General features: G+C 38.5%; 1 protein-coding gene across 3 annotated transcripts in view; it reads right to left on the bottom strand.

Moving 5' to 3' along the window:
- The window catches only part of fmn2a (formin 2a), a 96,200-nt gene that overhangs the window by 19,961 nt on the left and 60,022 nt on the right, over positions 1-16,217 (bottom strand). For all 3 annotated transcript variants that reach the window (XR_009064658.1, XM_057848655.1, XM_057848654.1), the window contains exon 14: positions 10,445-10,537. Coding sequence is in view for 2 of the 3 variants with exons in the window: in XM_057848655.1 (XP_057704638.1) it covers positions 10,445-10,537 (93 nt within the window). In the remaining variant the exon portion in view is untranslated. The remainder of the gene's footprint in view (positions 1-10,444; positions 10,538-16,217) is intronic.

The following is a 16,217-nucleotide window of genomic DNA, read 5'->3' as shown; positions in this document are numbered from 1 at the left end:
TACAGTTTTTGCTTGGGATGGGGCATTAATAAGACCAAACAAATTGGGTGAACGGGCATCAGGGCTACATTTCTCATGAATATGAACCTAATTAATGAATGCTAAATCAGGGGTGTTCATTACGTTGATTACGATCGACCAGTCGATCGCAACGCTAGTGTGGGCAGTTCACGGCATCCCAATTTTTTTTTTCATGTACATGGTTAATTAGGATTTTGTTTTGCGCATGTTATGTTGTGTGAGCAACATATGAGATTATGCAGCACCCGCCTCTCTCTAAGCAGCTTCTTGCTCACATTTTTCTGGTTGTATAGTTTCCAGCAGAGTTCACTACATTTCTCACACTTTAATAAATGTTAACAGTAGAAAACACAAACAGAGGGACATTTCTTTCCAAGCAACTTCCTACTCGAGTTTTGCAGGTTAGCAAATTCACAGTTTAATGTTCTGCTAACTCTGATGCAGGTCGGACTTCCAATAGCAAAATTTGTAGTGTATTCCCCACCTCCACTACATTGACATCTTTTTACATTACTTACGGTGGTGGGTCAAGTCATCAGCTAATCAAAGGTGCGTTGGGGGGGGGCATTCAGCAAGTGAAAAGGGGGAAATGTAAGTTTGAACATAATGAAAATAATTCACTAAATATTGGTAGGGTCAATTCTATCCTTACGAAATATAGGAAGACAATCTAAGTTATCTGTACAACTGAACTCATTATACAGGGTGATTCAAAAAGAATGTGCTAAAACCGTTGCGGTATATTTAAAAACAACAATAACAATAACTAGCTAGACCAATGTATGTAACTTTGTGTAACTTTGTATGTAACATGTTTTTATGTTTTTTATGTAACAATTTTTATTTCATGCTTTACAAGTGCTCAATGTCCACCACCAGCGGCACGGACAACATCAAGCCGATATGACTTTTAATTTGTTAAAATTACTTACCGGTACTTGTTAAAAAGACTTAATTCATATTAAATCATTAACTAATTTGAATTAATTTAATCAATCAATTAATTAATAATTCAGTCTATTTCAATGATTTTAAAATGGATACATACATGATGATTTTGGCACATTCTTTTTGAATCACCCTGTATAATGCATATAAGGTTGTTTAAAGGTTGGTGGGGACAATTTGAGCATCCTGAAAAGTTGGTGGTGTTATGTTCCTATCGTCCCTATGCAAACCTACGCCCTTGGTAAAAAGATATAAACTATGCTACAGTATTTTTAACTTCTCGATTATTTCTTAAATTACATGAACTTTGCTATGAATTTCTCAAAGGGCAGTTTTTAACTTGTGTATAAATATCAGTCTTTGAACTTGAATATGATGAAGTTTCTTTCCACAGGAGTGTACTTTCACAAAGATGTTTTTTTCAAAAGCTCACGGAGAAAACATTTACACATATTATTTTGCCTAGGTTTTAGAGCAGACATGGCCAAAGTCCGGCCCGGGGGCCAAATGCGGCCCGTGGTCAAATTTCATCCGGCCCCCAGCCTCTGTCATAAAATCAATAACGTCTGGCCCGCACACAGACCTAATAAATTGGCCAGCAGTACTGCTACCAGCATATGAAGTAGCTTACACACTAAATGCTGCTTCTCATTTACCCACTAAAAGGCAGCAGCACTCTAAGCAACATTACCCCGTATGACCCTTTACTCCCAATTTTCTAAAATGGCGACAATCAAGAAAAAAAAAGTTCACTGCGACGCTTCATGGATAGGTGGAAATTGGACTATTTCTTCACTAAAATACGCAACAACTGTGTCTGTCTCATTTGCAAAGAGACAGTCGCTGTTTTTAAAGAGTTCAATGTGAGGCGATATTACCAAACAAGACACGCTGACATGTACGACAAGATTACAGGCAAGATACATAGCGAGAAATTGAAGCAACTTGAAGCTAGTTTAATTTTACAGCAGCAGTATTTCGCAAGAGCCCGAGCGTCGAAAGAGAACGCCACAAAGGCTAGTTGTGAGATTGTTGAAATTATTAATTAAAAAAAATAATAATAAAGCAAATGTGACACACGGAATAGCTTGCTAAAATTTGCTTAAATATATTGTTCTGCATAAAGGATGTCAGCCAAGGTCGGCCCTCCACATTTTTACCACACCTAATCTGGCCCCCTTTTCAAAAAGTTTGGACACCCCTGTTTTAGAGTGTCTTATGCCGCAAGTCATTTATTGCATAGCATCCATTGTTTTAGATGGTATTGCTACAAGTTAGTTAAAGGCTGATATGTCAGGCGGGGAGTGTTCTGTCCCTTGATTGTATGTTGACTACTTTTTAAGGTTCTTTCTAAACAGATATATTGTTCATCCGTCCACAAGATGTCACTATTGTAACTCCGGACTCTAAGGTTTTTCTTTGGTTTTGCTATGTGCGCTTGGCTTCCCCTAGTGGTGGCTTATTGGAAGGAGGAGGCAAAAATAACATTGCGTAAGTTGGAAAAGAATCGTTGAGGTGTACGGACAGGACACACCTCCTCTGCACTACATATCATTGGGAACCTTCGATAAAAGAAAATCCGCAAGTTGGCACGTTATGATATTTCGTTGTGTTTATTCTGGTATTTTGTTGTCATTTATGTGAAACGAAGCAATATGTTTTTGTGCTAAGCTTAATTAGCCACTTCATATGATTTGTTCATAACTGAGCTAGTCTTCATGCGGCTTCTTCATGGTGTTGGGCAGCTATTTTTGCCAGTCAGTGGTCAGGGCATCGGAACTTTGAATCAATTCGAACAGTTACGAGAGGACCAGAGTGTTAGTCCCGGATCTCACCGATGCGTGATGCCCAACATACACTTTCATATGTAATGGTTCAGGTAATACAACATTCCATTCAAACCTTTGTTTTCAAAAACTACTAAAACATTTTGAAAACATCCAGAATAAATGGCTGGATTTCATTAGCACATTTAAATTGCAATATGTGAACATACATTATATTAACATACACAAATACAAACTTGTTACTAATATCTTAATTATCCAGGAATGCAAAAAATAAACATTTGTCTTAAGAGCACTCAACATTGTCTTTCTAAATAATTAAAACTGAAAAACCTTCTTATTCGTGGAGCTTTCCTTCAGGTAGAACACTACTGCTTTTGTCCATGAGCACAGCCAAACTCAACAAAAAAATTAAAGCTCCTTTGGGCTGCTTTAAGACTACAATACATAAATAAAATAAAAATGAAAATTGGGGCGAATGGGGTAAACCTCAACATGCAAATGGCTCCCACTAATACAAAAACTACATTTAGCAGAAGTGTAACTTGTATTGAAAAATTGTTCTCTGTCAAAATATTCTTTTACATAGATGCTCTTCAAGCCTTCTATTTTCGGCAAAATTTCAGGCCTGCCACACAGTGCTAATCTCAGCGGCCATCAGGGTCACTTGGAATGGTGGTGAAGTGTGACAATCTGGTTCGAAGTAGGTTAACCTATCTTATTTCTGATCCACAGGCTGCCTGTTTTCAAATAGAAAAGACGAAACAGTAGATTCAGTCCAGCAGCACGTTTTTCCTCCTCTGTCCATACCGTTGTCGATTGTGCTGCCGTATAATTGTCAAAAGGGGAGCCAAACATCTTTGCAGCCCCCTCAAAGTCAATAAACGTATGCTAAAGCTGCATTAAACTGTCAATGATCAGACAGTCCTAAAGTCAAGTCTCCTCATGGGTTCTCTTTGCGAGGCAGACATGACAGCAGATAGAACAGATAATCTTTCCTGGCGCAAATATATGTTCAGCTTTTATCCCGGGAATATCTGGTTGCGATTTGTAATTGAAGCCAGAGCAGCCTTTAAAGATCTCGGAGAAACCCACTGGGACCAACGCACTACAGCGGCCCTAAATCACCCATTGGCTGCCAGTTCCATTCCTGTGGGATGACAGCTTGTCAATATATTATGACATATCAGTAAATATTAGTAATGGGGCTTGAAATCATGAACTTGCTTTGTTCCATTAGAAAACTAAGTTAGTAGTAACACACGTAAACATGAATGAGACATGCAAAAGCTATCCACGATCAATTACCATAGGTTCTTGCTTTGATGGATTTTTGTTTCCCAAAGGTCTTATTAAAAATTGGGGTGTTGGAACATAACGGTGCAGTGAAATGAGCATTTTATCAGTTATTTAGAACGATAAATGAAATTGTTTCCTAATTTCACAAAAATACATAATCCCTGAAGGTATAGATGCTGATTGTGCGGACGACAGACAGGTGGTTGCATTGCAAATTTTCATTTCCCTCCCTCCATGTTATATTGAGTGGAAAAGCTGTAGTCAACAGATTTAGACAAGAGGCTGTGCACAATTGTAGGGCAGATACTGACACAATCGCTCACATTTACAATCACATAGCACAGTTGGAAGCCATTTTTGCCTTGTGCCAGCATGGATATCTTCTGGGTAAAAAAAAGGAAATTTGAGTTGAAACTGGCGATAAGAGTAAAGCAAGTTAAAAAGGTACTGTAGAAGAAAATGGATGATTCATTACTATAGAACTCACCCCTCTCTAATGTACTGTATATACTGTGCGTCTCATAATTTTTAAAAATTTTATTACCAGCGTTGGGCACGTTACTTTAAAAAAGTAATTAGTTACTCACTACTTCTTCCAAAAAGTAACTGAGTTAGTAACTGAATTACTCTATAGTAAAAGTAACTAGTTATCAGGGAAAGTAACTATTTCCATAACTTTAAAAAGAAGTTGTTGTATGTCAATGAATTTGAAATTTTCTGAGCAGTATTCAAGTCAGTTGAATAGAGAAGAACAGACAGGTAGTTGTTCTATAGAACCTCACCAGCAACAGATTTATCCTACACTTGAAAAGCAACAAAATTCAACAGATTTGAATTGCTTACCACATATGTTGACAAAAGCTTTGCCCTGGGACATGAATTACACTTTACATGCACGTTCTTTACTTTAATTTCGACCAACTTGAAATAGTGTTTCTATCTCCACGTTGTAAAGGACAAATTTTCCTCTGAATGCTCTGCCATCATATCCCACAGTATCCGTTTTACATGTGTGTGTTTGCCGCTCACGTTGTTCCGGTTTGTGTGTGAAAACACCGGCTCTGAAGTACGTGCGCTATTAGGCTCGAGCGTTTACGTCACAGAATGGGGGATCACGTGAGATTTGACAACAACGCAGCCATATTGGAAGCAGGTCTGGCTTGCGGGACATTAAACTTTAAATTGCCAGTTTGATAGACACTCGTTACTAAGGCGAAGAACAAATATGTGATCAAACTTAAGGATGTGAACAATGTTGACCCTTACGAGCAAGATGAAGACAAATGGAGTCTAGATGTCGACGGGCTTCCACAATTACGCGAAATGGACCTTCTGCTCTATTTATTGTTTGGTGTATGCTACTAAACTCATCAGCGATTCCGAAATTACAAATCGCTACGAACAGTTTTGCTGCGGATGGGTGCAGGACCTGCACATTATGACCGTATCAAACGGCAACTCCATCGTTCTAGCAAAGGTAGGCTACGTGTGTTTACTACTTTCATTGCCATGAACTTGAACGCACCCAAAGTCTTGGATGACAAATAAACAGAGCAGAGTAGACTCGCTACGGCTGGTAGTTTCTTCAGTTTATTCAAAGTAAGTAACGCACCGCTTTTGACCGTCAGTAACGTTAACGGTGTTGTAACGGCGGAAAAAAATAATTAGTTAGATTACCCCGTTACTGAAAATATAATAACGGCGTTATATATAACGGCATTATTCCCAACACTGCTAGCCAGTAAACAGAATGCCTTTCTTCATGTAATAGACATAAAAAAAGACTGACAAAGTAGCAAGATACATGATTTTTTCCGATGTACAGTCGTGATAATAGTAACAATAATAATAGTTTAGATTGATAATAATACAGAGGTCAAAACATCAAAACGGTCTTGTTTAGGAATTGGGAAGAATAGATCCATCCCATCCTCTCGTAATCTGTATGTCTATCAGAAACAGATTACCCAACAAGGCCCAAAGACCGAGCATCAAAGAGCGGGGAGAGAGTTTGTGAAGTGAGCGGCGAAAATGGAGCGAGACCAAACAGCGGATTTCCAACATGTCATCTCCTGCTGCTATTTTGTGGTTAGTTTCATGGTCAAAAAACAAACAAAAGCGGTTTAAAACTATGAAGTCAGAAAGAGTTTAACCCCCGGGCCTTTGTAAGATTAGCGAAACAACAAAAAAAATATGGCATTTGGCTCTTTTCTTGTTTTGAGTTTTTATTTTGTGTGTCTCTCTACCGCCACAGTGGCGGAACCCCAAGAATCCTGTCTGGAGCCATACGAATCAGACTTCCACGCTCTCAATCGTTCCACAGAGGAAAAACCTTGTCATGTGAATCAAAGTGGGAGCTCCCATATTTCACTCCACAACCCAGAAATGGAGCACAAGCGAGAGGGGATGAAGGGGAGCGAGGGGGGTGTGGAGTAAAGGAGGGCGCCAGGAGCTTTAATCTGCAGACTTCCTTTAAAAAATGGACAGCAAGCTTTACCGCCGAGCCACATATGCTCTGTGTTATACTTCCTCATTTGAATACAAAAGAAGTGCAGTGCAAAGCCTGTGGCGTGTTCCTTCTGAGAGATTGGTCACAGTCAGTTAAATGTAGCCTGAGTCAGAGCCAACAGAAGGCAAATACATTTATTGTTATGTAAAAACAACAGCAAACATTGTTTTGCTTCTGTTGTACACCCATTTGCAAAACAGACAAAATACCTGTTTCCCCAACACTGATTCACCCTAATTGGCTATATACTAGTTATATTTTGTACATGGAATAATACATATACACAGAGGTGTAATGGTTCACATGGCTGTACTAAACTTATTCTGTTTAGCATGTTTGGTTCGTTCACTTGCACACTTTTTTTTTCATAAATTGGTAACGTGAACTAAGCGCTCTGTACGGAACCTAAATTTGTCAAGAGAGTCCGCACGGACGGCTCCAAGGCTAGGTTCATACCACAGATTTTTTCATGTTTTCCCGACTAGAGTGAGGCATTAACTTGACGGTCTGAATAGAAAGAGTCACATAAAAGTGGACCATTTCAAAACCGATCTAGGTCACTTTCGTATGTGGTTAAAATCCGATCTGGACCACATTCTGGATTTTTCCAGAATGTGGTTGCGGTCTGAACTGTCAAGTCCCCCAAATCGGAATTCATGCAGCAATTACATCAGCAAAGAGCGAGAGAGACAGGGCGCTACGGTACCGTTGCAGCTGTGCATTAGCACCTAGCTTGCCTCGAACACGGCTTTTGGGGAAGTGGTGGGGTTGACAACCATCATAAAAAAATAAAATGGGTTGAGGATAAGCCTGAGAATGCTCTGTTTTCTTTCTGCTCCAAATGAGCAATATTTCAAGATTGCTTGCCGAGAGTCAGGGCAAACTGTCCGTTTGTGTGTGTGTCATGAACGGACAAGGTGTGCATGCTATCAATCCATATAAACTTCGAATGTAAGACTAAACAGGGATTATTTATGTTGGGTATTTGTGTCCTCTTTTTGGAAATCAAAATATAATCATCTTGGAGTGACGTTGAGCCACCATGTGTGGTCATTTGTTTTGATGCTCCTGCGCATGCGGGTCAGTTTGCTCAGCGCATCTCGGACTGCGAATTAGTGCACATGCTTGATACTTGAACGGGCTCAAATGGACAAAGGCAGTCTGAATGGGCACACCGAAAAAACAGATATGACAAAAAAAATCAGAATTGTGCATTAAGACCTGCGGTATGAAACTAGCTTAAGTGTCTGACGCTGTTGACCAAGAGGGCTGGGCATGAGTATCTTGTAGGGTTGACGAATGGCATTATGACAAATGCGATAATCCTGAACTAGGAGACCCTCCCGCCTTGTATTTGAAAACACTTTGGCTTCCTTGTTAAGGTCATCACTGGACAAAGGCAAGTGGATAAAATCCCAAATGTGCATCTAGATTGCTCTACGGAGATCGTGTATGCTGCAGCAGACGTGTTTAATATGCTAACACACTTAAATCAGCACCATCCGACAATGAATGTTACATCCACACAAAAGAACATCAGCTTGATATTGTCACTCCAATTAGATTAGTGCAAAGTTTCTGCAGAAAATGTGGGTAAATTAGCCTTCTGAGGCAGTTTGAATGGTTACATTTGTTATCCTCAGATTGTTGAATGAATAGGATTCAAAGTTTTGCATTTGTAGAGACATTTGTTCCCATACGCTTGTTCATTGTATTTGGTACATTCATTTCTATATCGTTTTGTCTTTTTGACTGGATAAGATTTATGCAGCGCTCAATTTCTTCTCTGAAGCAAGGTCATAAACCGATAACACAGCTGCCTAGTAAAATTCCACTTTCTTGTGAGCCACTTCGTGGGTTAACATGGGGGTCTGCCAATTCGTATTACAAATAACAAAAAAAGTATGCATTGAGAGTTCAGGGAAGATTTTCTCAGGTGGCTTGTCCTGGCCGGCACACTTTTACTATTTCCTTAATAAATGAATTTATCTAAGGTGATGATTGCTTTTTTTTGTTCCTGACTTATGTGTCGTCATCTCCTGTTCACTAAGATAATGTAAGAGCCTGTGAAAAGGGAAAATCAACTTTTTTCTGTTTCACTTTAGATAATTTTATTTCGATTTTAGAACTGTTAGAATTTCATTTTGTGTTCATTTTTAAAAAATATTGTTTTAATCTATAAAAATAAAATTCAAGCCATTATTTCTGCCTTGTTTATTATTATTATAATTTTTTTTAATTTTTAAATCAGGCACCTTAAGAAAGTGAACCGAACCGAAATCACATTTTAGTGCACCGTTACACCCCCAGTATACACTATATACCGTATTGGCCCGAATATAAGACGACCCTGATTATAAGACGACCCCCTCTTTTTCAAGACTCAAGTTTGAAAAAAAGACTTTTTGAACACCAAATTAATTTTTTATACAGAAAATAATTACATTACATCCGAAACAAATGAGTCTAACAATATACTTGAGAGAAAAAGCATGTTATTTTGCCTCATTCAAATCTTAATATCTGAACATTTAAATATGTAAACTAAAGTGCACTCACATTCGTAAATGAATGGGTTCTGGTTTTTGAAATGTAAATAAACCAATCTATTGTGATAAAACAACAAAATTGCAATAACTGCATTAACCATCAAAGTGAAGTCTAACTAACTGTAGCCTTGAAACAAATCTGAATAAGGAAAAACATTGCAATAAAATAATGCAAACTGGTTAAACTTGAGAGTAGCTGAGATCTGTCATGGCAGAACATCGCTTCAATGATATCTGGCACCATCTAGCGTCGTGAATGGGGAGCGTAGCTGAGATCTGTCATGACAGAACATCGCTTCAATGATATCTGGCGTCATCTAGCGTCGTGAACGGATATGACGTCTAGACCGCGAAAATAAGACGACCCCCTCTTTTTCATTCTTATTTCAATGCAAAAAACACTGTCTTATATTCGGGCCAATACGGTACATACAGTATACTTAAAAAATATTCTTCAAATGTATATTTGAATGCTTTTTTTGGTCAAAATCATGCCAACATTACTTAATGACATCTATTAATATTTATTTAACTGTTCATATTCATGATATGTGTCAGATCTTGATTATGATAGTCTTGACAGAGTTTACGCTATCATAAGAAGCATTCAAATAAAGTAACAAAAAGTTGTAATTGTACGCTAAACTAGGGGGTTGAGAGGAGGCAAACCACTCCTGCTCGTGGAAACAGTGTGGAAATGTAAAATGAGCATACGTACGGGGAAATGTATTTTCACTTGTGAAGGCAGCACTTCGTTTAATTAGTGCAGACCTGTAAATGTCGCCATACCAACGTTAAAAAAAAAAAAAAAGACAATTCGGGAAAATTCCAACAAAACACCAATGTTATGAATATTATTAAAAATTTACTGCACTTAATTTACAGTACAATGTGTAATGCATTCTACAGTATAGTGTTTAGGTTGATTAGATTCTGTTTGTTGACAACACATCTGATGGCAGGCTTGGAATGACTTTGGAGAGGTGGAGGGCAGTTTAGGGATTAAAAAAAAAAGTAATAATAATAAAATCTGTTTTCATTTTTAGGACCTTTAATCTTTGATATCTCTGAGATATAAAGTAATTTGAACTTTTATTGAAGCAAAACCATGTGAGACCCAAGAGATGCAGCTTACAGCTTAAACTATTTTTATTCAAGGTTGTTGCTGGATGATACAATTCTAAAATGAGGGCAGTGGAAGAGGAAGTGCGCATCAAATAATATTTTTAACAGCCCTTTTAGTAAATATCACATTGTGAAAGTTTATTTGATTTAAATCAGATTCATTCCAATGAACACGACTTCAATGTGACAAAGTGAGAGTAACGTACCTTTACTAACAAAGGCATCCATCTTGTCCTTGAAGGGCTGCAGGTTGTCTTCTGAGGACAGCTTGCATACTTTTTCCGTCTCTCTGGAGCACGCTGAAAGGAAAGGATAGGATGTAATCACCATTTGAGGATATGCAGTGGCTGCGCACGTCACCACAGGTTACAGTCTTGGCTGTTTGCAAGAATCGACTTGATGACCCCGCATGGAGTATGGAAGTAATGAAGTAAAAATACTTTCTCAATGCACTTAAGTAGATTTTGCTGATTTCTTTACCTTACTTGATTATTGCTTATTGAAGAATGTTTATTCTCACTTCCTACATTTAATGTGGTGACTAGTTTGTGAACATCGTTATAAAAATCTGTTCACATCGACTTCACGGCATACGTTAAAGGAATAGAGGGAAATTATTTTGCGTCCTGAGAAGTTACATTTTCAAGGTCCAAGCATACAATTGAAGGATATGTTTTTATTTTCAAACCAATACCAAATATTAGTAGTCAGAGTGTCAGTAGTAAAAAGGATGTTGTTAACGTCAAATTTTCAATGATACAAACTCCAATTCAAAAGACTAAGCATAAGATTAAAGTGGAGTCTTTCTTTTTGCATGGGTATCACCGAAGTGATTCCAATTCCAATTACCTAATTACAGGGTGAAAGTACTTTTGCCACTTCTGTGTGTGTGATATTTTTAAAGTATTAGACATTGACAGCATGTGATGGGAAGGATATGTATAAGTATGAAATTAAGGAACCACATGTCGCTTCTCCTCATGGGGCACGATGATGTCTTCCATGCTTACATCCTCTTTAATGAAAGAGATCATTTTAGGCCGTTAATGTATATTGGACACTGCGGCTTCCCGTTCAAGGAAGCCCCGAGAACTCAGCAGACCCTTGGTGATGAGTTTTTTTTTTTTTTTCCCCTTTTTTTATGAACAAGCAATTTGCAACTCCACTTTTTACTGGGGATAACTGACACAAGTCAACAGCGTACCACACTAGTGCTAGTTTTAAGACCGTGACGTCGCCCTTGTATACTGGAAGTGGGTCAACATAGACACGCCCTCTCATATAACTCATGTTATTACTTCTTTTCTGCCGGTAATCGTTCAAAAAAGAACATGCCGAGTAAACACTGCTGCTATGGAACTTGTAGAAACTACTCTAGACATTACAACATATGAAGGATGTTTTCCGAAGCCAAAAACTCGGAGGAAAAAATGAACAATGGATCAACTTGTGCGGACGTCCAAAAGACCAGTTTAACGCCAGCAGGGTGAAGCCATTCACCTTCATATGCAGTAAACATTTTGTCGGGTGTCATGGTCCTCCAGAGGACGGAGCGGTAAGAGATTTTAATATTTCTTCTTATTTTTTTAGCGTGGCGTTTTGCCTTGCTGCTTCTGACGATGAATGACCTGAAACAAATTAAAATTGTATCTGACTGCCACTATTGTTACCTTTTCTGTTTAAAAAAAAAAAAAAAAAAAATTTAATGGGAAGGTGTAAATTATAGAATTAAGATTTGTTATAAATGAAAAAATTAAGTGTTCGTTGGCTGTCACTGTGTAGCATTTGCGATCGCTACGCATAAATAGCAGTGAAAATTATCCCAAGAACGGTCAGAGATGTAAGACAACCAGAGGATATAATATAGAAGAAAGACAGGGCATATGGTTGTAAAGGATAGTGACAGGAGAATGTCATTGTCAGTGGCGTATGGCAATGCACACAAGAAAAAGGTGTTGATAAAAAGCTACCTCTGGATCAGGTCGGCTCTTTTTTCCATCTTTTTTAGCCCCCGACACTCAAGCAATCTCTTTGACTGAACATTTGTATGTTCTTCCACATCTTTACCAGTGAATTTGGCACCAGAGACATCATTTTCTGACAAAAGTGGTAGGTTTAGCTTAGTAAACATCTCGTTTGTACACTATTTCCATGCATTTAGCGTTAGGGACAAAAGCAAGCTTGACCCGCCTAGCAACAATTGCTAACGTCATGAATATTAATGAGTAAAAGTGACGTGTTGCGTGCGGTACGGCATTCTTTCACACTACTCGTGAGCCATGAGCGATTCAATGTTCACGCCATTCAAATTATGACTGACCATTATCTGACAATGCGGATCGTAGAAACAGATTAGTTTAGCAGAAAGGGAGCATAAATCATCAAATAGACCGGACTTTGTTTGGGGATTAGACAAGAGAGAAACGTAGCAACTCATTTTTGAACAAAAATACATTTGTAACTGCCTGTGGACATGTCAGTACTTGGAAAGTACTTCTATGCGCTTCAAGAAAGAGAAATGACCCATTTCCCAATAGCCTCATTCGTTAGTTCTTCACTTCCTTGTCAAAGCAAAAGCCAAGCAGCACACTTTCTTCTTAATCAATCAATTGAATTGGTTTTCCATGTGTTTCTTTGTGGAATATCTTACTCGGTTGAGGTGTTTGATGAAATGACAATTGCCAAAGACATTAGACGAGATGTCCTTACCAACAACAAAATGAATTTAGAGCTATAGCTGATTAAGACAACACAACTTATCATAGGACTCTCCAGCTACCAGGAAAACTGTGCAGCTCGGACATCCCAACGACCTCAAGGTCCAAATGTACTGAAATACCAAAATTAAAAAACAACAAACACAAAACTACATCTGACAAACATAATATAGTTGTATATGTTTTTTTTCTGAATGCGAACAGGAACTATAAGTGATAATTGAGCTGCATTAAAAGTCAGCTATGTGAACCAACATTCTTAAAATGGTCATGGGGCTTGTAAAATAAATTGATGTAGTTACAGTAGCTACATCAGAGAACTGTTTTATGCAGTATAGCTGTACGATCACTGAAGTTTACAACCACCACTGTTGATTTTCAGATGAAAAGTACCATGTGTTTTAGCTATGCCTGCTATGTAAACCACAAAACTAGTAATGGCCTGTGGCTTTTCCAATATTTTGAATTTGCTACATGAAACATGCCTCAGGATGATGCAATGTAGTCTTATACTACCACCTCATCAGTGAAGCATGGGAACTGGTTCCCTTGTATTTATTGATGATGTGACTGCTGACAGAAGCAGCAGGATGAATTCTGAAGCATTTTGGGCAATATTACAGTGGGGCAAATAAGTATTTAGTCAACCAGCAATTGTGCAAGTTCTCCTACTTGAAAAGATTAGAGAGGCTTGTAATTGTCAACATGCATAAACCTCAACCATGAGAGACAGAATGTGGAAAAAAAAGAAAATCACATTGTTTGATTTTTAAAGAATTTATTTCCAAATTACAGTGGAAAATAAATATTTGGTCACCTACAAACAAGCACGATTTCTGGCTGTCAAAGAGGTCTAACGAGGTCTAACGAGGCTCCACTCGTTACCTGTATTAATGGCACCTGTTTTGACTCATTATCAGTATAAAAGACAACTGTCCACAACTCAGTCAGTCAGTCACACTCCAAACTCCACTATGGCCAAGACCAAAGAGCTGTCGAAGGACACCAGAGACAAAATTGTAGACTTGCACAAGGCTGGGAAGACTGAATCTGCAATAGGTAAAACGCTTGGTGTAAAGAAATCAACTGTGGGAGCAATTATTAGAAAATGGAAGACACAGAACACTGATAATCTCCCTCGATCTGGGGCTCCATGCAAGATCTCACCCCGTGGCGTCAAAATGATAACAAGAACGGTGAGCAAAAATCCTCGAACCACACGGGGGGACCTAGTGAATGACCTACAGAGAGCTGGGACCACAGTAACAAAGGCTACTATCAGTAACAACGCGCAGCCAGGGACTCAAATCCTGCACTGTCAGACGTGTCCCCCTGCTGAAGAAAGTACACGTCCAGGCCCGTCTGCGGTTCGCTAGAGAGCATTTGGATGATCCAGAAGAGGACTGGGAGGATGTGTTATGGTCAGGTGAAACCAAAATAGAACTTTTTGATAGAAACACAGGTTCTCCTGTTTGGAGGAGAAAGAATAGTGAATTGCATCCGAAGATCACCATACCCACTGTGAAGCATGGGGGTGGAAACATCATGCTTTGGGGCTGTTTTTCTGCAAAGGGACCAGGACGACTGATCTGTATAAAGGAAAGAATGAATTGAGAGATTTTGAGTGAAAATCTCCTTCCATCAGCAAGGGCATTGAAGATGAGACGTGGCTGGGTCTTTCAGCATGACAATGATCCAAAACACACAGCCAGGGCAACCAAGGAGTGGCTTCGTTAGAAGTATTTCAAGGTCCTGGAGTGGCCTAGCCAGTCTCCAGATCTCAACCCCATAGAAAAACTGTGGAGGGAGTTGAAAGCCGGTGTTACCCAACGGCAGCCCCAAAACATTACTGCTCTAGAGGAGATCTGCATGGAGGAATGGGCCAAAATACCAGCAACAGTGTGTGAAAAGCTTGTGAAGAGTTACAGAAAACGTTTGGCCTCAGTTATTGCCAACAAAGGGTACATAACAAAGTATTGAGATGAACTTTTGGTATTGACCAAATACTTATTTTCCACCATGATTGGCAAATAAATTCTTTAAAAATCAAAAAATGCGATTTTCTGTTTTTTCCCCCCACATTCTGTCTCTCATGGTTGAAGTTTACCCATGTTGACAATTACAGGCCTCTCTAATATTTTCAAGTGGGAGAACTTGCACAATTAGTGGTTGACTAAATACTTATTTGCCCCAATGTATATGCTCAAATTCAGCCAAATGCTTCAGAACTCATTGGACAGTTTCACAGTGCAGATGGGAAATGACCCCAAGCATATTGCGTAAGCAAATAATGATATTTTCATTATTATTAACTTTTTAATGCTAATTAGGCAAGGCATATTATGCAACAAAGAAGTAAATCACCCGTCCTGAATCAGATCTACTATACTAACGGTGAGATTTTTAATATTTTGGTTGTAGCAGTTTTTGTTTAGCTGCATTATAGAACTATGAGTACATTTCAGCATCATACAATGTAGTACTACACCACTCCTATGTCCAACAATGATCATTTGTTTTTAAGGTTTTTTTCTATCATTTCTTTCTTAATTTCAATGGTACGTGTTTTCCGTTTTTTTCACCACCTAACCTGCACTAAACTTATTGCGACCCATATTGATTTCTCTCACAAGAAAATCTGCTGTGTCCATCTTGCGGGAAAACAATGAAATTGCGGCACTGTCGTAAATCATCGTTTTTCCGGCATGTTGTCATATGTGGAGACAAATGGCAGTCAAATTTTACATCAGATGTCGAACGGGTCATATGTCGAGGTACCACTGTATTAATGTAATGTAATAGTTTTAATATTAATTTAATGAAAAAAAATACAACAATTTCAGGTTTTCATGAATACCATGAACAGAATTTTAGCCTTTCCATTGAAACCAGATAATAGGTCATAATTCAAATACAGTAAAAGATTATTAGCTGTCCACATTGTGCTTTTGACAACCTTTCCGAAAGCTATTTAAAGTCTGATTAAAATTGACTAATTTAGGTCATTCTCAAATTTGAATTCAAGATTAGCAAAATATGTTTAAGCGCCCAAAGATGCCATGAGGATGTTTGTCATTCAAAAGGTCTTATCAACTCTCCTTCAAATACTCGAAAACAGACTACTGACCCACATTCAAATCATTTATTAAAATAAGCACGCAACCACCTAGCCACCTGGGGTTCTGCATTTTACAGTTCATTCATTCATTCGTCTTCTGTGTCGCTTATACTCCGGAGGGTCGTGGGGGTGCTGGAGACTATC

This window comes from Corythoichthys intestinalis, chromosome 10 (assembly GCF_030265065.1).
Source record: "Corythoichthys intestinalis isolate RoL2023-P3 chromosome 10, ASM3026506v1, whole genome shotgun sequence".
Classification (NCBI taxonomy): domain Eukaryota; kingdom Metazoa; phylum Chordata; class Actinopteri; order Syngnathiformes; family Syngnathidae; genus Corythoichthys; species Corythoichthys intestinalis.
The sequence above is the reverse complement of the archived record's forward strand: the minus strand, read 5'-3'. Positions and strand labels throughout refer to the sequence as shown.